The following is a 21,149-nucleotide window of genomic DNA, read 5'->3' on the forward strand; positions in this document are numbered from 1 at the left end:
ACAGTTTCCGACAGACGTACAGGTGGAGAGAGCGGGGAGAAAGGGAGAGAGGCAAATTAAGTGACAACACTGCAAGTAAGTGGGAGATAGTTTTAATTGGCTATAAAAAGAGAGTCTGGGGACAAAGACATTAAAGGGGATGGGGAACCACAGGGAGGGAGAGAGACGGAGCAGGAGAGGAAGAGCAGAGAGCGAGATGAGCGAGGGATTGATTTGGCAGTTTGACAGTTGATGATTTGGTGGGCGCCTCAAGTGGGCTTCCCCAAAACTTGTGAAATGTTTTCTCAATGTGTTGTGCCTCCTGGCACTCTCCACATCAACTAATGCGTTATTCTTTATTGCTGTGGTTGCTCATTTCGCATCTGCATCACTGTTGTTATTAAACATTTAATTTCCGATATAAACTTGGCCACAAAAGGATGTCATGAATCCAAGATATTAGAGAGTGAGAGTGAGAGAGAGTGAGAGTGAGAGTGAGAGTGAGAGTGAGAGTGAGAGTGAGAGTGAGAGTGAGAGTGAGAGTGAGAGAGAGAGAGAGAGATGATTTAGCATTCAAACAAAGGGTTCGTATAACTTTATTGGAAGTTAACACAGGAATGGTGTTAGCAAAAGCTCATGTTTCGGCTATACTGGTAGGCTAGAACCGAATGACCCAAACTAACCATGTCCTCCACACAACCCCTGCCCTCACAAACCACGGCTTTTACAATAAAGGAATGAATAGAGGCAGACGGCATCCATTCTCCCAACTCCTCTTAAGTGACTCCTTACATGTTTTGGCAATGCGCTCATTCATCTCACTCGGAGAGGGACATATCATCATTAGGAATAATTAATATTAACGGGCCATTTTACCAACACCCATTACAGTACAAGACACGGAGGAAATTATCCACCCATGGCAAACATCTCATTACATTGCTTGCATTGCCCTGCACCACATTAATTACGCCCGTTCTGTCATTCCTCTCCATTATCGGGCCCTTCTTCTCTCTGCATTCATCTGTGCTGCTTGTTTAATGTGGCTGGCAGGTTTCAGGAAGCCGTTTGGACCCTTTGCTTCGAGGAGTGTACAGCATGGGGGGGGGGGGGGGGGGGGGGGTCGGAGAAGGCGAGAACCGGTTTGAGCCAGTCGTCCAAAAGAGACGGACACAGAGGACAAAGTGGCCCAGATATCACAAAGGACCCACCACAAAAATAAGAAAAGAAAGAAAGGTAAAAGTAAGGAATGGCACTTAAGGTGAGGTTTCTAGGGTAAGATATAGGCCAGAGACAGCCATTGTACAGACTGTGGAGGGACATGTGACCGGTAAAGCCCAGGACGGGGGGTCTGAACACTGTAACAATGGTGGCAGGGGCGGATGTTCACTGGGACTGCTGCATTAAGGGCTGGCACTCGGACACATTGCTCTAGAACAGTAGATCTCAAACTTGTGTTCAAAAAAAAGAAAGAAGAGGGTCTTGGTTATAAAGAAGCTAGGTCGGTTATCTAAAATGCAGAATTCATAATTCAATTCATTGATTTTATTCAACATAAGATCGTTATTCAACGATCTAAGCTTTTCCTGGCACCTAACTGCAGTTGATGTCTCACACAACCTGTTTATAATCAAAATACCCGTTTTAAATGTGTTTTATGTGTCAACTGTTTAACATGATAAATGTCAACAAACACGCAGACGTCAAATTTAGTGGTACGACTAAATACCGCATCACAGTTTGAGAACCACTGCTCTAGAAACTACCTAGTGCTAATGGAGAGCTCCTTCCCTGCCCCTGCTTCCGCCTGTAATGGACGTCCCTTGCCGTTGTGATGAAGCTCATATCATCGTTACATCGGTACCACTTTTAAAGCCCTCCTCCTCATCCACTGATTCCATATGCGTTTTTTTCTCATGCACCTTGGATTCGATTTTTCATTTGCCATGTGATTCTACTCAATCACAGTTTTATAATATTATATATATTATAGTCACATTTATCTCACATTACCACTCCCTATATCATCGTCCGTCCTGCTTGATAAAGAGGTAATTAATGTGATTATTTTCCTTTTCATCATAGTATGTCTTGAAGGGCATTGATCACGCATCTGTTTAGTTCAGACAACCAGGAGTGGTGAGAGATCATCAATACGGAGGATCTGGGTTATCCAAAAGAGCAATGGACTCCATACAAGGTATCCATGAGAGCATGCACTCGGCAGACGGCCGGGGGAACCCGATCATATCGTCAAGTCGAAATGGGTCGATTTGTCCGAAATAATGTGATTACCAAAATGTCTTTGTCTGATTTTCAAAGAGCTGATTTGAGCGAAGGCTCCATCTTCAGATTGGATTAGAGGCTTTTAGTACCGGGTAAAAAAGTGTGAGCCACATCCCTAATGTGGACTAATGGAGTGTTATCCAACCTTCTCTGCTTCAAAACGTACAGCACATCACCAACTCGCCGTCAAAAAAAAAACGGCCCTATCTCAAATGAATAAATGTCATGAACACTGCAGAGCAGAGCAAGATAGGACGACAGTGAAGGTCCTGGGTTCGATTCCTCAACATCAACACCACTACCTGCAGGCATCCTTGAGCAAGATGCCCCGACACCTCATCTGCTACGTAACAACAAGTGTCATGCATTTGAATTTCGCTGTAAGTCACTTTCGACAAAAACGTCTAATGAGTCCCAAACAGTAAAAAAAAGCATAGTCGGAGTTGTCTTACCGATGTTCCCCGTGCGCACGTACAGGCGACCCCTGAGCACCGTGTTGATGTTGACCAGGCTCTGGTGGTGGCCCCCGCTGCCCCGGTTTGGACCCCCTTCTCCCCCGAGGTGGAGGGGGGTCTCCTCGCTGGCGTACTCCGTCGCCAGGACCTCCAGCTCATGGAGGGCCTGCACTGCCAACCGACCCTGGCGAAGCATGTGCTGGGGAGGGGGAGGGGGGGGGGGGGAGGTGCATGTAGTGAATGTATTTCTGATGGTTAAAATGACCGGGGTCCAACGATAGTGGAAGGCTCCGTTACGGTACCCTGCTGTGAACCCTGACCCCAGAGGGTACACTGGTCGGAAAATGGTGAGCGCTGGCATGGCGCTGGGTAGAGGCGCTTGCGAATTTATTGTTAAAAAATAGGGTCATCATGCCCCCTTTTTTTTTTTTTACATGAATAAACACATTTTTAAAGCCCTGCCTTCAAAGCACATTACTCTAGCAATAAAAAAAGAAGAAGAAGTAGAAAATTAAAAAGTAGCAGTAAGGAAAAAGAAATATCTAGTTTATTTTAAATGGAAAAAGAATTGCAGGTCGCAACGCCCGCCAGTTGACAACCACTGCTCTAGAGCATATCATCCACTAACTCTTTCCTTAGTGGAAACTATTTTAAAAAGGGTAAGGGAGCTGAGGACAAGGCGTCATGCGGACGCGGGCCCTTAATGCGTGAATTCAGGAGATAATTATGAAGAATAGATGAGAAAACAGTACCAATCGAAAGGTCGTCGTCTCCACTGGGGCGGCAGTAAGTTTTTTGAAAGCATCAAATTAAATACAGCTTCAGACTTGGAACAAAATTATGCGTGGAAACTTAGTTCGCTAATAACAGCGAAAAGAATCGTTAAAGATTGAACGGACAACCAAACCATGCGATCAAATCTGGTAATGTCAGGTAAATCGCAGGCCCACTGCCGGGTTTCTTCATTTGAAAAATAAATGCCACTTGTCCCCGTCTCTCAGTGATGGATTAATTTCCCTCAGACAAATGTGATGCTTGCACGGTTCTCCGATTAGACTAATTAAATTCCTCTTAACTTCAGAGAGGAATGGCAAGAGTTTGCCTGGAGATAGGAGCGGGAGGAGGCCCCGGTTGACCTTTTCCAGAGAAATCCCCTGTAGCTTTGACGAAGCCCGGTGAGATCAATTTGAGACAAGGAATCTTTTTCCAATAGTAATTACAAAGATCCATTGGGCTGTGGGGGTTGGCGTCCCCCAAGGCAACGAGACAAAGCACCGCAGTGGGCCGACGTAGCACGGAGGGACGTACGGCTGCGTTCACACATTGATCCGAAAACAAGTGCAAACAACAAAGTGCCTGTTTCCTTCGTCTCATTTGAACAGGCGATACATCGGACTTGAGTGACCTTTGAACCTCGGACTAAAAGGTCGAGGTTCAAGAGGTGGACGTCAAATATTTGTGTGGCAGGGGAAAATTTGATTTATAAACCAAAAATAAACCTCAGCGGTGACATTTGCTCGTACAGTAGTGTCAACAATTTCCCTGTTCAAAGATAGATGGTGCAACTTAGCCTTTGCTAACCTTTTATGCCCTATAACACCTGCATAAACAGAAAAGTTGCTCCGTTTCAGTCTCAGTCGCAACATTAGCTGTGGGAATCTTTTCCTTTTACATTTCTATCCTGCAATCAATTCACTCCAAAAGAATCAGAATCACTTTACATATGTGCATACCAAAGATCTAAAGTCAATCCCGGGTCAAAAAGTTTTCAAAACTTGCATGCAAGTTAGGTCATTAACAATGTTTGATTTTAAAGTTTTAAAGTGGTGGATTGATTGTGTTGTAGTTGTGGAAAACAGCTCAAGGAATACCTTTAAAACTTTTGCCAATCCAGTTTTAATGAATGTGCTTTAAAACGAAACACCTTTTAATGGTCGAATGGCATGCCAACAGGTGTGCTGTGATTAGCTGCCCCTTATGACATCACAGGTGGGCGTGTCCACCTAGATGTGTGATGGATAGATGAGCAACGTTTGCTACAGTCCACTGGGTAGGCTGGTAGACTGATCTATCCAGCACACATCTAGGTGGACACGCCCACCTATGATGTCATAAGGGGCAGATTTCCAAAACGGCTTGTAGCGGCTAATCCCACCACACCTGGTGGCATGCCATGGGATTTATAAACGGTTGAAACCAAGACTAGCACGCACCTTTAGCGGGACACAGCAGGACCCCACCAGCAGCAGGGAGGCGCTGTCCCAGACGTCCACCTGCAGGGTCTGCTGGGCCAGGTAGCCCAGGAACCAGCGCCGCTCCCCCGCCTTCAGGAAGCCATCATCCACCCGGAACTGGACCTGCAGCCCGGGACCGTCTGGATGGGAGGGGGCAGGACCGTATGGATCACATAGGATGGGTTCTGATCTGGATACAGCGTCATCTTGACACGATATTACATACACGACGTCTCACCGACGGCATCTCGGTCTGTCGCTCTGTTGGGCTCAGAGCTCTGGTGTTGGACTTTGTTGGGGAAATACACTTCAAGTGTTGAATTAAGAATGCACTTTGCTGGGATGTACACTACTACTGCTGAATTTAGAATGCACTTTGCTGAGACATGCACTACTACTGCTGAATCAAGAATGCACTTTGCTGACATGCACTACTACTGCTGAATTAAGAATGCACTTTGCTGAGATGTACCATTCCTAAAATCCCTATAGCATTATACTCCAAAAACTAAAGAATCTATTTAAATAAAAGACTGCATCAGGGTAAAACATATCAAAAATGCGGAATTCATATTCATTGATTTATTCAAATGATGATCTAAGCTTTGCCTGGCACTTAACTGTAGTTGATGTCACAGGCAACATGTTTAGAGTCAAAATACCCATTTTTAATTTGTTTTATGTGTCAACTGTAGACTAATGGCAACAAACAGGAAGACGTCAGACGTGCTCACGTACACTAAATACACACATGCACTCAAACGTGCACACCCAGAGACACATAGTTGCAAGCACGCGTAACACAAGGTAAATTAAATTCCTATGAAGTCATTGTTAAGCCAGAGCCGAGATTCATTTGAGAATGCAAAGCGAGGCTTGGAGATCCTCTGATGAGGGCTTTGTACAGGAACTGACTCAATCGTAACTCACACTCAGTCTTGAACAAGTTCAATATAATTGACCCTATCCGGCAGCTCTGAGCCAAAGTGTGTGTGTGTCTGTGTGTGTGTGTATGTGTCTCTGTGCGTGTGTCTGTGTATGTCTGTCTACAGCTTCTACAGCCGTCGCTATCACTGTACGTGCACATGCACATGCACAAACATATTCATTTTCCGTGTGTGTGTGCGTGAGTATGTGTGTGTGTGGTGCTTCCGGTCGGCTCTCATATCATCAAAGTCCCCACAAAGGGATTTTTGTTCCCAGAAGGGTGTGTGTGAGTGTGAATGTGCGTGTGCGTGCGTGGAGGCAGACAGATAGAAGTGGACTAATGGGGACTGTCGGCGACGTCCCCGCTGTGTTAAAGAGACCACTGAGGCCAAGGAGAGGAGCCTGCATGTTCACACATAAGCCTGGTGGAGTGTCTCTTTCACACACACACACACACACACACACACACACACACACACACACACACACACACACACACACACACACACACACACACACACAGAAGTACAGTCAAACTTTATCATTCTTTTGTACACCGCTCTCCCTTTGACTCTCTCCATCACACACAGAGAGACACACACACACACACACACACACACACACACACACACACACACACACACACACACACACACACACACACACACACACACACACACACACACAGAAGTACAGTCAAACTTTATCATTCTTTTGTACACCGCTCTCCCTTTGACTCTCTCCATCACACACAGAGAGACACACACAGACACACGCACACTGACACGCACACTGACACACACACAGACACACACACACAGAGAGACACCCACAGAGAGACACACTCCTGCGGCGTCTCCTTGATGCGTTCTCACATGTGGATTGTGTTACGGAAGAAAAGGACCCGAGGTAGCAGACACAAGCCCCCCCACCCCATACCTGACCCTCCCCTCGGGCTCCAGTCATATAACAGTCTCCTCCTAGCTGACTGGCTCTCTCCAAAATAAAAGGCTTAGGTACACTTCATTCACATTCAGTCATAAGGCACTTATAAAGCTTTAGATAATGAAGGACCAATGCAGAACTAAACATTCATTAATTCAGCCTTAGTTCATGATGAATTAATCATTAAGTAAACAATCATTTATAAGCCTTTAGTTAATCATGAATTAATCATTAACTTAGTGGTCATTTATAAGCATTCAGCATTATTAACTGAACATTTATTCAAAAGCCTTTCATTAATGTTCCACTAAATAACAAAAGATGAATATATATTGGTAGATGATTACTAAGTGCTATGTTAAAGGAACCCTATTCTACCACCAGCTGGTAGTCGTCAGCCTTTACAAGACATTAGCCGTTACAAGTAATGACAAAATCGTCCCTCTAGTGCCATCACAAGCGAGCGCCCACCCAGAGGTAGGATGGATGGATCAGCCTAACCGCAGTACGGTATGGAAGAGTGAGCATGTATCGATCATCAGACTGAACTGTAATATAAAGCGTTACAAATACAATTCAGAAATGCATCTTTGCTGTATCATTTCCCTTGTGAGCCCCCTCCTCTGAGATGCAATCTTAATAAATGTTATTAAGTCCTTTGGTCGATACAGACACAATTAATATCTCACCGTGATGAGAAAAATCTGCAACGTTTTCATTTGGTTATGCGGCGCTCTCTCCAGTGAACATTTCTCTCACCGCAGTTAACAAAAATTGCTCTGCTATTTCCTGTACTTGAAAATAACACAGAGGCAACAACCAAAAGATAAACAACGAATGATGCTCGTGAATGGAAGGAAGAAGAAGCAAACAAAATGCATGCTATAACCAGCTAATGTTTCCCGGCGCACAACATGACTCAAGCCCCTGTTGTCAACTTGAACAGTGTCAACAAGAACTCAAGTCTCCCATTAAAACAAGCCGAGCGCTGAACGGCCTTCTGGGGGATCCTGCTCTGACTATGCTTTAAAGGGGAAGCTATTTTATAATAGAAGAGAGTACCGCTTTCTACGCGTGTCCTGAATAAGAGATCAACATCAACTCTGCTTGCGCAAATAATGTGCGGACTAACAGAGAACGCCAATTCACCGACCGATGGTTGTCGGATGAGCTGATGTTGAAGGCCGGGATCTTTCTTTTCGCAAGAGCCGTGTGAACCGGTACTCACGAATAGCGTAGGAACCTGAGAGTGCGACGGTTTCCCTTTAAGGGATCTAAATTGGGATGTTCCCTATGCTTGCTTGTTTTTTCGGGGGATTTCAACTTATTTAGGAAGCCGAGACAGTGCCGCAGCCCGTGCATCGGGGGACAAGGTGATTAAACAGAGTGAGACACGGGGAGATGTGGAGACGAGAAGTTACACAAAAACAAAAACAAGAGGGAGAAAAAAAAGACACGTCGGGGAAGGGAAACAGTGTTGTTTTCCCCCTTCCCGGTGACACGCAGGAAAATGTTTTCTCCTTTGAGACGCTTCTCTGCCAACACTTTCACCGTCTCTCGTCGACTCCCCTCCTTTCTCGCTCTCTCCCTTCAGCACAGACCCACCCTGCTGACTCCTCCTGCCTGGCCCATTAATTCTCCCAGCATGCTCTGGGCTTATGAGCAGGGTGGGCGGGTAGGCTGAGAGAGAAATGTGGGAGGGAGGGAAGAGAGGGAGAGGGAGCGAGGAGGGGAGGGAGGGAAGAAAGGAGGGAGGGATGGAGAGAGGGAGAAAATTGAGGAGGGAGGGTGGGTGAGATGGATGGAGAGAGGGAGGGAGTAAGGAGGGGAGGGAGGGAGGGAGGGAGGGAGGGAGGGAGGGAGTAAGGAGGGGAGGGAGGGAGGGAGGGAGAGAGGCAAGAACTAAAGAGGGAGAGGAAGAGAATCTGAGGTAGAACCAGGGAGGGTGTGTGTCTGTGTGTGTCTGAGTGTGCGTGTATGTGTGTGTGTCTGTGTGTGTGTTTGTATGTGTGTGTATGGTGTCTGTACGTTTGTGTGTGACGCACTTATGATAAGGGAGGAACTGACAGTTCTGTCCCGCAGGGTGTGTTTGTATGCAAGCACATGAGTGAGAAAAATAGGGAGAGACTAATATTAAGAGAGAGAGAGAGAGATAGAGTGGGTGGGAGGGAGGCAGGGAGAAAAAGAGACAGAAAAGGAGACAATGCAAGGGTTAGAGAAAGAGTGTGAGAAGAAGAGAAACAGATGGAGCAAGGAAGAGGGGTGAGAGAGAGGCAGGGAGAGAAAGAGTCTTGCGGAAGGAGTTGCAATGAGAGACAAAGAGATGGAGAAAGAGAGACAAGGAGGCAGAGAGACAGAGACTGGGAGAGAGACAGAGACAGAGAGAGAGAGAGAGAGAGAGAGAGAGAGAGAGAGAGAGAGAGAGAGAGAGAGAGAGAGAGAGAGAGAGAGAGAGAGAGTGAAAGACAGAGAGCGGGAGAGAGAGACACAGACAGTGTGCGTGTTATATAATGCCGTGTCTCCAGACAGGCTAGGGAGGCAACAGCAGCAGCAGCCCCAGCAGAGCCACCCATCCCCAGCCTGGCTCCAGCAGGTGGTGCAGGCGGGGAAGCCCAGCGAGCGAGCTCCAGCCCCGGGGTGCAGCCACCGAGGAGGAGGAGGAGGAGGAGGAGGAGGAGGAGTGCCATGGAAACACAACATGAAGCACAACACAGAGACACCATGGAGGACCCAGCGGTCCACACGCCCCCATTGCAGCCTGGAGTGAACTGTCTGTCTGTCTCTCCCCGTCCATCGTCTGCCTTAACATGCATTCATGAAGTCTGTTAGTCTTACTTTGTGGGCGCGCGCGCGTGTGCGTGTGTGCGCGTGCACAAGCGCACACAGACAAACACCAGTAAAAGTCGGAGCATAGGGCGGTGCTACTCCATAAAACGGTGTGTTGCGGTCTCACACGCACACACACACACACACACACACACACACACACACACACACTACACACACACTACACACACACACACACACACACACACACGGCCAACCGACAGAGAACTAATGCTCTGTGTGTCGGTGGGGCCGATGGATTTCTGCCCTGTGCCGGTTTTATCAGGTTAATGCGAGCGAGAGGAACACGTTGGATGTGTTCGGCTGCAGCGCTGAGCTGCTTAACAACACCTCTGGCAGGTCCTCAGCTCAGAGTCCGCAAACCGGCGCAGGAACACGCCGTTTGGTCCGTTATTACATGGCTGGGTTATCTTTTGCCAAACTGTACGACCGGCGGTAAAGTGAGTGAGTCCGAGGGGACGCAGAGTGATTCTCGGCAGGGTATCAGCAAGTGCTGGCGCCGGACCCCAAACCAGGTACTCACTGGTCGCCGTCGTACTTCTAAAGTGATTGACAGCTGTCACAGAGCACATCCACAGCACCGCTAACTGCATATTTCGTTCCCTCTCCAAATGGTTCCCTAAACTCGGCTTTTCTTCTGCAGGTGCATTTTCGGTTAAAATCTCCGTTCCTCAACTCAACTTGAATGAACCCGCCTTTGACGCTTTGCCTAGAACGAGAGGATGGTTGTAACGACCCATTTGAAATGGATATTCCCCACAAACCTTATACATATTTAGTTTGACTCGTAACCACGGTGACGTGGTTGACCGCGGGCACCAGCAACGTACATTTTGGATGATCCCCCGCATCAACGATACCAACCAATCAAAAGGCTTACCCTCAGATGTACACGCCCCACCAATAAGAAGCCTGTTGGAGCTCATCTGAAGGGGAAGTCAATGGGCCCTAATAGAAATGAAAATATCAAAAATGCCCTTTTTATTTATTTACGGATTGAGGAAACGCCTGCGGAAATACCAAGAAAATGTACGAAATGGGAAGAAGAAATGATTTGAGGAGAAAGTAATGTGTGTGTCACCCGGTGATAATAAATTCAAAAGGCAGGGGAAGGAAACGTGTTTCAAATGCAAGGTTTGGAGAGCCTGCCGACGCTATAACGCGTTGCAGATTTAATCAGCAGCTCGGACGACTCAGGACAGAGACCCCGCACAGCAGGAAACCTGGAGAAGATCAACCTGGCTGGTGGAGGCTGAGCACCACACACATGCGTGCACACACCCACACACACACACAGGTGCACACCAACACACACAGAAACACGTGCATGCACACACACACATACACACCTGCACGCACACACACACATACACACCTGCACGCATGCACACACACACAGACACAAACGCATATGGGTTACCATAGAGAGAGTAGAGAGAATCTTTGTCCTTTGCTTGCATCATTCAGCCCAGTTTAGCCCCCTGCTGTGGGGAACAGACTCACCAAGTAACCACCTGCACTTAAAGTCAAGAGAGCCCTTTCACCTTACATAATCTGTTCTTAGAATTAGATAATACCTGGATAATGAGACACCTTATGCAGTACGCTATGTTGAACAAAGCCTTGGTATCAGAGAAGGTCCACTACATAAATTACTAATAAGAAGATATATACTATACAAAGGACCCATAAGAAGAGATATACTATAAAGGACAAATAAGAAGAGATAAACTATACAAAAACCAATAAGAAGAGCTCTACTATAGGAAGTAGTAATAAGTCAAGATCTATATGTGAAGAACCGATAAAAATATCCTCTTAAACAACCTTTTCTGTTGTTATGCATGTGGTCCAGGATAGTCTAGTCAGTAGTAGTCAGGGTGCTTCCCTTCAAATGTTCTGGGTTCCGATCCCAACGTTCCCCCAGATGGCCCCAGCCCCAACACGCTCATTAATGACATGCATCTCGTAAACATCATTAAAAAAAATCTCTTTGGATAGAATTGTCTCCATACAAAATAGTGAGAAGAGTCATTTCATTACTTCATTTCATACCAAGCAAGTCTTTTAAGTAGGTGTTAAATCATGGTTAGGCTTGGCGGCTGGTGGACCAACACTTGGAATGCACATCCCCTTAAAAAATAAGAAGCCAAGAAAAAGTTTTCAAATAAGCTCTGTGCAGATGCGTCGCAGCGAATGAAAGAGCGGCCACATGGCCAGCTAATTACCAGAACCACAATATTGTCTAATCTGGTGCTGCGTCACGCTTCTGGATTTCCTTGAGCGTTCCTTAATTCTGGTCCCTCTTCTTTCATTACACCGTGATGCAAGCCTCTGTAGTTTTCAAAACTTTCTCACACAACCACACAAACTTTTTGACGCCCTTCGCTGTTCAAATTGGCATGTCAGGCAGTGTGGTACAGCTGGTGTTCTGACACGCGCTGTCAACTGCGCCTCACATTCTCCCTTATAAAGAGCTTTTGCACAACCCCCGGCTCGGAACAGAGGCTGGCTGTGTGTTCTCACTGAGGGGGCTTGTGAACTTCAAGTGATGGCCAGCTCACTGTGAACCGCTATCATTGTACAAATGCCCTCCCACAGCGGGCTTTCATGGATTCGCTTTGACTGGGAACGCATGGAGATATGCATTGCGGTGATTGTATTTTTTCGCGTCTTTTGTCTCTGTGAGTGTGCGTGTGTGTGACAGCAGCACCCTGAGAGGGGTGAGCGGGAGAATCATCGTGTGTGTGTTTGTGTGTATCTGTGTGTGTTTGTGTGTCTGTGTGTGTGTGTGTGTGTGTGTGTGTGTGTGTGTGTGTGTGTGTGTGTGTGTGTGTGTGTGTGTGTGTGTGTGTGTGTGTGTATGTGTGTGTGTGTGTGTGTGTGTGTGTGCGTGTGAGACAGCAACTCACAATGTGGAGCTGGGGTACCCTGTGCTCAGATATTCACTGTGGTATGTCTGTTAGTGTGCGTGTGTGTGTTTGTACGTGTGTGTGTGTGTGTGTGCGTAGAGTAAGAGGCCCCGCCCAAGCCTGCCTCCTAATCACTGCAATTCGCTTTGGATAAACGTGTCTGCAAAATAAAAAATAATAATCATTTTGTGTCCACGTCGCTCTTGAGTGTGGTACCGTGTTTCTGGGGAACACGGTCTAATTAGAGTCTGTGGACCACGGGTAATGATCGTGATGGGGGCAGCCTAACAATACCATTGATAGGTGCACAAATCACGGCGCTGTGCCAAGCGTAGGAGTCTGATTGGACAGCGGCTCCTTTGAACTGCAATAGAATCTGACAGCTCCTCATTGGAGGAACCCCGTGGAGTCACAGCGGGGGAGGGGGGCGCATTGTTGATGCCTTCAATATCTCTGAGCTTTAAGGCCACCGTCACGCAGATCTTGTAGAGGGAAACATATCCAACTAAAGGGCCGGGTGAAGAACAAAGAACAAACAGCCCGGAGCTGACGCGAGACGCCAAAACTTTTCTCTTAAAGGCGTCACAGGGATTTTGATTTGATTACAGGAGGCGGTTTCAAACAAAGAAACTTTCTGGCAATTCTCTCGGCACAGGTAAGGCAAAGTGTCTGAGGGGAAAGCGCCAGAGTCTGCTTGTTAGAGACGGGGGAACGTTTTTGATGAGACTCGGGCTACAAACGGGGGAGTGCTTCACATGAAATGCAGACGACATAACATACACAAGAGGCGGGGGGGGGGGGGGGGGGGGGGGTGTTGAGGAGCTATGGGAGTGGCAGTGGAGGGGCTGATAAGGCTGAGAAGATGATGAAGATGATGATTACAATGGAGACACACTTGCAGAGGACTATGTGTGCGCGCGTGTTTGTGTGTGTGTGTGTGTGTGTGTGTGTGTGTGTGTGTGTGTGTGTGTGTGTGTGTGTGTGTGTGTGTGTGTGTGTGTGTGTGTACGTGTGTTTGCTTCTGGTTGTGTGTGTGATCATGGGTGCATGAGGATGAGTGCGTGTCATGCAATGATGGTTTGTGTGTGTACGAGTGATTGTGTTTGATTTGTGTGTGAGTGTGTGTTTGAGTAGTGTGTGTGTGTGTATGTGTGTGTAAGTGTGCGTGTGTGTGTGTGTATGTGTGTGTGCGTGCATCAGCGTGCTGCGGCGCTCTTCAACGCGACATAACACTGCATCACAAGCTTCCATTTCATCAGACGCTACACCAAAACCCATCATCATCGCTCATCGGGGCTGAGCGTCCTGCATGGATGATGGGGCATGGAGAGGCTTGTCGAGGGGGGCCCGGCGCTAAGGCAGAACGTCTGGGACCCGCAGAGCCAGCACGGTGCGCGGAAGCGGGCGCCGTCCGATCAGCATTCAAGGGGTAGGCGAATGCCGAGTTCACAAATCGTTTTCGGGGAAACCGCAGACAAAAGCCCCGGCTCAGAGGTGTTCTCCCGACTACAAAACGACGATCGTGTCGTTTTGTAGTCGGAGAGGGTTTGCTGACGCAGACGCTGAGAGATGCCTGGCAGGTTAAATATCCGGACCTGCCTGGGGAGTCCAAGACCCTGTAGCACGAAGGGGCCTGGCAACGCCAGCGGTGTCGACCCACAGCCAACGAGGGACCAAGGACGTGGGTGAGAGGGAACACCTTCACCAAAACGAGCAGACAGCCACCTCCCGCTCATTGCGACATTATTTATTTACCTCCAACTCTCTAATGTAGAACACACCAACTTTGTGCCGTCTACCTCGCCTTGATATCCTATTCCTTTTCTTTGCCACGCTGCAAATCAAGCACCCAAAAAACAACGAGTTTCCCGTTCCGTGAGTGTGCTCTCAGGAGTTTGGAGACCGGGCAGGTCTCGTTTGGGGACTCCTCCGTGTGAAACATCTTGTAATGTGCGACCCCCTGTCGCAGATCAGTCATGAAGTGGGAAACCCGCGTCGACTTCTACACACCCGGCGATAAGACAGACGCTCGTGTAGCGCTGTGTGCAGCACAGCCGTCAGACAACTTTTAAAAGTCGTGTAGTGCGTCGACTTGGGAGTCTTGTTAACTATTCAGATCTCTTAGTATCCTCGCTATTACTCTTTGATGATTTACTCTGCACCTGCTGGCACATTCTTTGGTAGTATGTCCGTGTCAACAGCCTTGTCCCAAGTAGCCGTACTTTCAGTGCTTTCAAAACACTGGACCAAGAGTAGCATCCCAAAGGTATTGGTTAGTAGAGTGATAGTATTGGTCATCTAAGTAATAGGTCAATGGTATTGGTCTAGGAGAGTCATAGTATTGGTCATCAAAGTACCAGATCAATAGTATTGGATAGTAAAGTAATGGTATTGGTCAACAAAACCAAATTACTAAAAAAACTACGATTGGTTTTCACTCTATGCTGCTAATACCCACACCGCCTACTTCAGAAGAACGACACGTGGCCCAAACAACCCGCAGTAAACACTGGCAACAAGCATGTCCCACAGTTCCTCCCCTAGGACCCCAAGCCACAACTCTGCACGGCGAGACTCAAGGTGATCTAACACCTGGCAAGGCCGACGGCCCGCGACTGACAAACCCTTCGGCCCTCCTGTCAGCGGGGGGGGGGACGCGGTGGCGAGAGATGATGAATCATCCCTGGGGGAGGCGTTGGGCCCTTCCTTACCGGGACTGATGGCGGTGTCGTGGTGGACGGGGTACAGCACACAGGGTAAGGGATGGCCGGCCGGCTGCGGCCCCCCCCCCCGGTGGGCCCCTGGCTGCTGGAGCGTGAGGCGCTGGGACGTGACCGGGGGGAAGCGGTAGAACTGGAAGGTGAAGTGGACGCTCTCAGGCCAGTCGGCGTCTGCGTCCGCAGTCAGCACCCTGCCAAGGGACGGAGGGGGGGGGGGGGGGGGGTGAGACGTGAGCCTGGAGTCAGGATGGACAGTGTGTTTCTGCAGCTTCACGTTAAGGCAGAGAGGGAGGGAGAGAGTGAGTGAGAATGAGAGAGCGTATCTGTGAGCAAGAGTGTGAGTGAGTGAGTGAGTGAGTGAGAGAGAAAGAGAGAGCGTATCTGTTTGCAAGAGTGTGAGTGCGAGACACTGTGAGAGAGTGTGTCTGCGTGGATGGTGTGTGTTTGTGTGTGTGTGTGTGTTTGTGTGTGTGTTTGGTTTTGCGCGTGTAGGATTGTGTGTGTGTGTGGTTTTGTCTGAGTGTGTAGGTTGTGTTTGTGAATGGTTGTGGGTGGGTGTATGTGTTTGCGTGGTTGTGTCTGGTTGTGTGTGTGTCTTTCATGCAATGATGGTTTGTGTGTGTGTGTGTGTGTGTGTGTGTGTGTGTGTGTGTGTGTGTGTGTGTGTGTGTGTGTGTGTGTGTGTGTGTGTGTGTGTGTGTGTGTGTGTGTGTGTGTGTGTGTGTGTTTGACATGCATTGATGATGGCCCCAAAAATAAACAAATCTCCGCCGGAAAGCAAGCAAATCCTAGCATCCACACAGAATAAATTAACCACCAACCGAGAAGATAACGAATGGAAACAAGCAACCCCCCCCCCCCCTCACCGCCCCCTGTCTTCCCGCACCCGATTCCGCAGCAAAGTGCAGACGCGCAATCAATCACGCCGCATTTAATAAGAAGCGGGAAGAACGGGCCATTCCCCGAGACAAAAAACACCCAGACTGCTGCGAGTGCGAGGCCGGCCTGATTATCAATAAGACCGGGAGCCTGACCCCGTCCAGTCAATCACGCCCGCTCTGACAACTCTCCCGCGTGAAAAGGGGGAGCGCCGCATTAATATTCATTCTGTAAACAGACAAGATTGATAATTATGGCGTCCGGGTGAGAAGCAGGAGCTGTGAGCCGGAGCCTCGAGGGCTCCTGATTACATCGAGTGCCGCTCGCTGGGTGCTCGGTTAGCGGCTGCTGCTGCCGCTAAAGCAGCCTTTACTCATGGAGGGACCCCGCCGCGCTAAGACAGATGTATTCTCTGTTACTGGTAATGTCCGGACACCCCCGTGTTCTCGTTCTCTCTCTCTCTCTCTCTCTCTCTCTCTCTCTCTCTCTCTCTCTCTCTCTCTCTCTCTCTCTCTCTCTCTCTCTCTCTCTCTCTCTCTCTCTCCCTCTCTCTCTCTCCCTCCCTCCCTCCCTCCCTCCCTCTCTCTCTCCCTCCCTCCCTCCCTCTCTCCTCATAGGCAGGTCGTTTTTTTTTTTATCCCCCATCTTGTGTCTGATTCATTTGCCATGCAGTTGTTTTTCACACGATAAAATACTATACTAAGGACATGTTTTCATAGGTTTTCATGTTTTTCATCAGAAAACACGCATCCATACGAAAAGCACACAGGGACACATCAAAGAGACGTGTATTGAAATATAAGAATGGATATGCAGGGCTTAATAGGAAATGAAAGCCCAGCCAATCAGGGAGGTCGGTGTGGTCGAGCTGGGCTATTTAAACCGGCCTCTGAATCTGCACTCCCTAATGGCTCCGGTGCATCGTTGTCCTAATGGACTGCAGAATACACTTGGTTGCCATGGTCGCAGGGATCTTTCTATGGGGCTGGGTGCTCCAGTGAGGTTAAAAAACGTTATCCCGTTTAACAAGCTTCATTTCAACCTTGTGCCCAAATCAATCCCTTGGATGTCTTGCCAGATCAATGCCACTTGCAGTGTTGGTTGTCATTAGTTGATCATGCCTTCTAGATGGGCTTTTCCTAGATGGCCGCCTAGATGCCTACAGCGGTTTTCCAACTTCTGGCCTTCCGCCATGGCAAGCCTACAACGTCTACAATCCCGCCGCAGTTGGAGTCTCGCCCCGGTGTCTCCTTACAGCTTGACCTTCCTCACGCAACTTTAAGGTGTCACTGGACCAGCTGTTTTAGCGCGAATTTGGAACAATGAGATAAAAATATGCAGTTATTTTGAGAGTGTGCCAGGTAAGGAGAGGGAGGTGTTATAAACATGGTAACGCTTACAGAAACGTTGTTGCGTGCTATATATGAAATGTGCCAGAGATTGACTGAGGCGTTATAATATAATTGTCACAGAAGCTTAACCATAAACCGTGTGCAGCCACCGTTCCTCTAACAGATCTGTACACATTGGCAATGTCGTCACCCTTTGCGTGACAAGTCAAAGCACAAAAACAACAGACTTGAGTTCAGAGCAGAGTGGAACGCTCCCAAACTGGTTGGCGGAAGGCATAGGATTTTACACCAGTTCATTCGGAACGATGGTATTATTTTAGTGTCAGTGTCACTTAAAAACACTTTGTTCAAGATCACAGAAGACATCTAAATCTGTTTAAGAAACAGGGCACCCTGGGAGCTGCACTTTGAAAGGCCCCCCCTTTGCTTTGAGCCCCGTGTCCTACGAGTGAACTCCTCATCTCAGTCTCCAAGGGTATGGCCCCGAGCATATGCATAGCACACAAGATTTAATCGGTTGTAACTGTGAGCTCTCGTTCTTAAGGTCAGTACCCGTAGGTTTTTATTCAATTGTACTTTAGTATTTGTAGGAATTTTACCATTGAGGTTACACAAGTACTTTGGAAGAGAGACTTAGCCAAGACAACCAGCATGACAATTCAAACACACAACATATAACAGGAAAACCTGGATTCCACAAGCGCATGGCACAATTAAAAGCAGGGATGCCAAGGTGGCCAGTGATGAGACACACAGAGAGACCTTGGGTGGAAACCTAGAGAACAAGACCACAGCCATGAACAACGACTTCTCTTCATCACCACGATACATCCGTCCATCGAGCACGATCGCAGCCATCACTAACCCCGCCTTAGCCCACCTCCATTGCTATGGTGAGCCCCTAAAGCCCCTGGAGGTCTTGACCGCTCTGAATGTCACGCACTCTGGGCTGACCCGGCCCCTTCAAGCTCACTCACTCCATTGAAGCTTTCCACAAAGAGGCCTCTGGGTTAATGGAAAGCGGAACGGCGATGGGTAATTTGCGCTGTTGAAAGCGAGCGAAAGATGTCGGTTGAGCATCATTGATCCTCTACTTTGGGGTTCAGTGAGGCACAGACACTCCTCTCAGATAAGCGGTCGACTTACCCCAGGGCCGCTACGTTATCGCAGCTTGGGCGTTTCCCAACGCGTTGTTGATAACTGTTGATAACACGGATGTGGCTAATCTTTTGAGAGACACAAATTGAGTGGAATCATTTATGCTCGGCACAAATTAGCCATTATCTTCATTAGTCTGATCAGGGTGTGTGACAAACGGAGAGAAATAATTATATTACAAGGTTTGATTATATCGCTAGATCAGGATTGACATTTGTCATTTTGGATTACTTTGCGCACACTTTCTGGATAATTGTGATTAATAATCCCATTCTTATCAGCAAACATTCGGAATATGATTACAAACATATTGCGCATGCTGAACAAATCATTTCGGAAAAAGTTTACGAAGAACCGCACGCAAACTCTTACTTTGAAAAGCCTTGGATTCAACTTCGATCGGAAACGCGGCACCAAAGAGGGAGAGCGACTTGTTGCGAGCGCACGTCTACCTGAGGTGTCGCGGCAGGGACGTTGTGTGGTGTTGAACATGACAGATGTGAGGTGGCTTTATCAAACTGTTGACAGCTGCTGACAACAAGATAGAAGGAACACAAAGAGGCCCACCCACCACCACCATCACACCACCCCACCCACCGCCCCACTGTGTGAGGATAAGGCAGGCCCCACCCTGGCTCGGAGCCGGTGTTGGCAGGGGGGGGGGGGGGGGGGGATGGATGGTGATGAGTAGGGGGTTGTCGACTTGAAGCGTCGGCGACAGAGCCGCCGGTAGCTACTGGGATATTTTATGTGTGTGACAGGGCCCCCGCAACCCCGAGTTTGCCTTGCGTTGGAAATCCGCGGGCACGAGATGTTGGCGTCACATGTAAATCAAGATTTGTTGATGAGGCGTTGAAGTGCAGGGGCGATTTCATCAGGGTTCTTGGCAACGTATCGAAGAAGAGTGAAGCAAAAAAGGAAAATGAAAAGCGAATCTATATTCAGGCCATAAATCACCCCGCTGTATATTATATATATACTGCACAAAATGAGGCGCAGTGTCCTTGGAACCGTTGCCCAGCAGATTCCTCTGCATCATGTTACCTTGTTGAGAGCAGTCAAAAATCTATTGCCAAATTACTGCGAGGCCGGGGAAAGCACCATATGTGCCAAGATTTCATTATGTTGATGAATAACACATTTCGTTTACAGTATATTGAATAACAACACATAGGCCAAGAATGCCTCACTCCATTTTAAGAAGACACCCATCCGAAACTATTTCACAGTGACCTAACAGGAGACAAAAGGAAAAAAGGGTAGGAACAACTGCCAGGGCTTGTATTCCTCTAAACTATCTGGCGGAGGCTTTCCTCCAAAGCATTCTGCACAAGTCGGTATACACATTCTTATCACTGGACGCCCCAGCGGGAATCGAACCCCTGAACCCTGGCATTGCAAACGCCATGCTCTACTATTCGAAGCTATACAGTCACTATGACATCCACATTGTACATTTCTCCATCAATGCCAGCGAAACGACCTGGCTTCTGATTTGACTTTCTAGGTAAATTGATGATTGTTTCCCAGACCCCATTGCAGGCAGATTAATTTTGTTGCGTCATTTTTTGCCCGTGTGCACAGAGTGTGTTGTGCCTCACCCACCTGGAGAAGGCCAGGAACTGAAACACCAGCAGGTGGCCCCGGAGGGGGTCAGCCTCCTCACGTCCGGGGTCGTAGTGCACGGGGTCCGCGGGGTCCAGGACCAGGGCGGGCCGCCCGTCACGGTCCAGGACGTCCGGGAAGCCGGCGGAGTAGAGGTGGGCCAGGGCGCTCCTGGAGCCGACCGGACGGGTACTGCAGCGGAACGACAGGGCAGGGTGTGTTGACCGTGGGAGCGGAGGCGGTGGATCAACGGAGGCCTGGACACGTCACGTTCAACAGGAATAACCCCTGTGAACTTTTTGGTCATTTTTCAATTTAGGTTTTTCTAGAGTGAGTTGAATCCCAGGTAGACAGGGGTTAAGGTATCCGGGTGTTCGAATGGGCTTTGAACCCAGAACTTTTCGGATTGGAGACGAATATGAACACAATTTTTTTAATTTTACTTCAATATTTTTCCCTCCTCCCTCTCCTATGGAGTGTTTTCCTGGACAAATGAAAAACTGTTTACGTATAGCACGGCCGTATCTTTAGCTTTATCTAGGCGCTAGATAAAAAATGTTAATGAGGGAGAGAGCGGATGCCAAATTGCTCCCTCAGGGTTTTTCTGCATAATTGAAAGTTAAATCTAATCATAGTGGCCACCTGTTTCCCAGAACGCATAGTTACAGCCATAACTTATAGTCTTCATCCCCACGCCAGATATTTTGGAGGACGATAAGAGCAATGCACAGATGGGGGGCTAAAAATAAAGTGCAGGAAAATGAGTGATAATGTTTGCATTTGTAATCAACATAATCATGGGGTTCAGTTCAACAAGAAACGCTGACAGTTAGCAAACATGTCGCCCCGA

The 21,149-nt window shown here is 48.1% G+C and overlaps 1 protein-coding gene across 1 annotated transcript in view; it reads right to left on the reverse strand.

The window, feature by feature from the left end:
• The window catches only part of nphp4 (nephronophthisis 4), a 150,501-nt gene that overhangs the window by 42,050 nt on the left and 87,302 nt on the right, over window positions 1–21,149 (reverse strand). Inside the window, exons 15-18 of the mRNA XM_056593735.1 lie at window positions 20,300–20,491; window positions 15,297–15,496; window positions 4,934–5,094; window positions 2,718–2,919 (exon numbers count right to left, since the gene is read on the reverse strand). Of these exons, the coding sequence (XP_056449710.1) occupies window positions 2,718–2,919; window positions 4,934–5,094; window positions 15,297–15,496; window positions 20,300–20,491 (755 nt within the window). The remainder of the gene's footprint in view (window positions 1–2,717; window positions 2,920–4,933; window positions 5,095–15,296; window positions 15,497–20,299; window positions 20,492–21,149) is intronic.

The sequence above is a fragment of the Gadus chalcogrammus genome, chromosome 1, assembly GCF_026213295.1.
Source record: "Gadus chalcogrammus isolate NIFS_2021 chromosome 1, NIFS_Gcha_1.0, whole genome shotgun sequence".
Lineage (NCBI taxonomy): Eukaryota > Metazoa > Chordata > Actinopteri > Gadiformes > Gadidae > Gadus > Gadus chalcogrammus.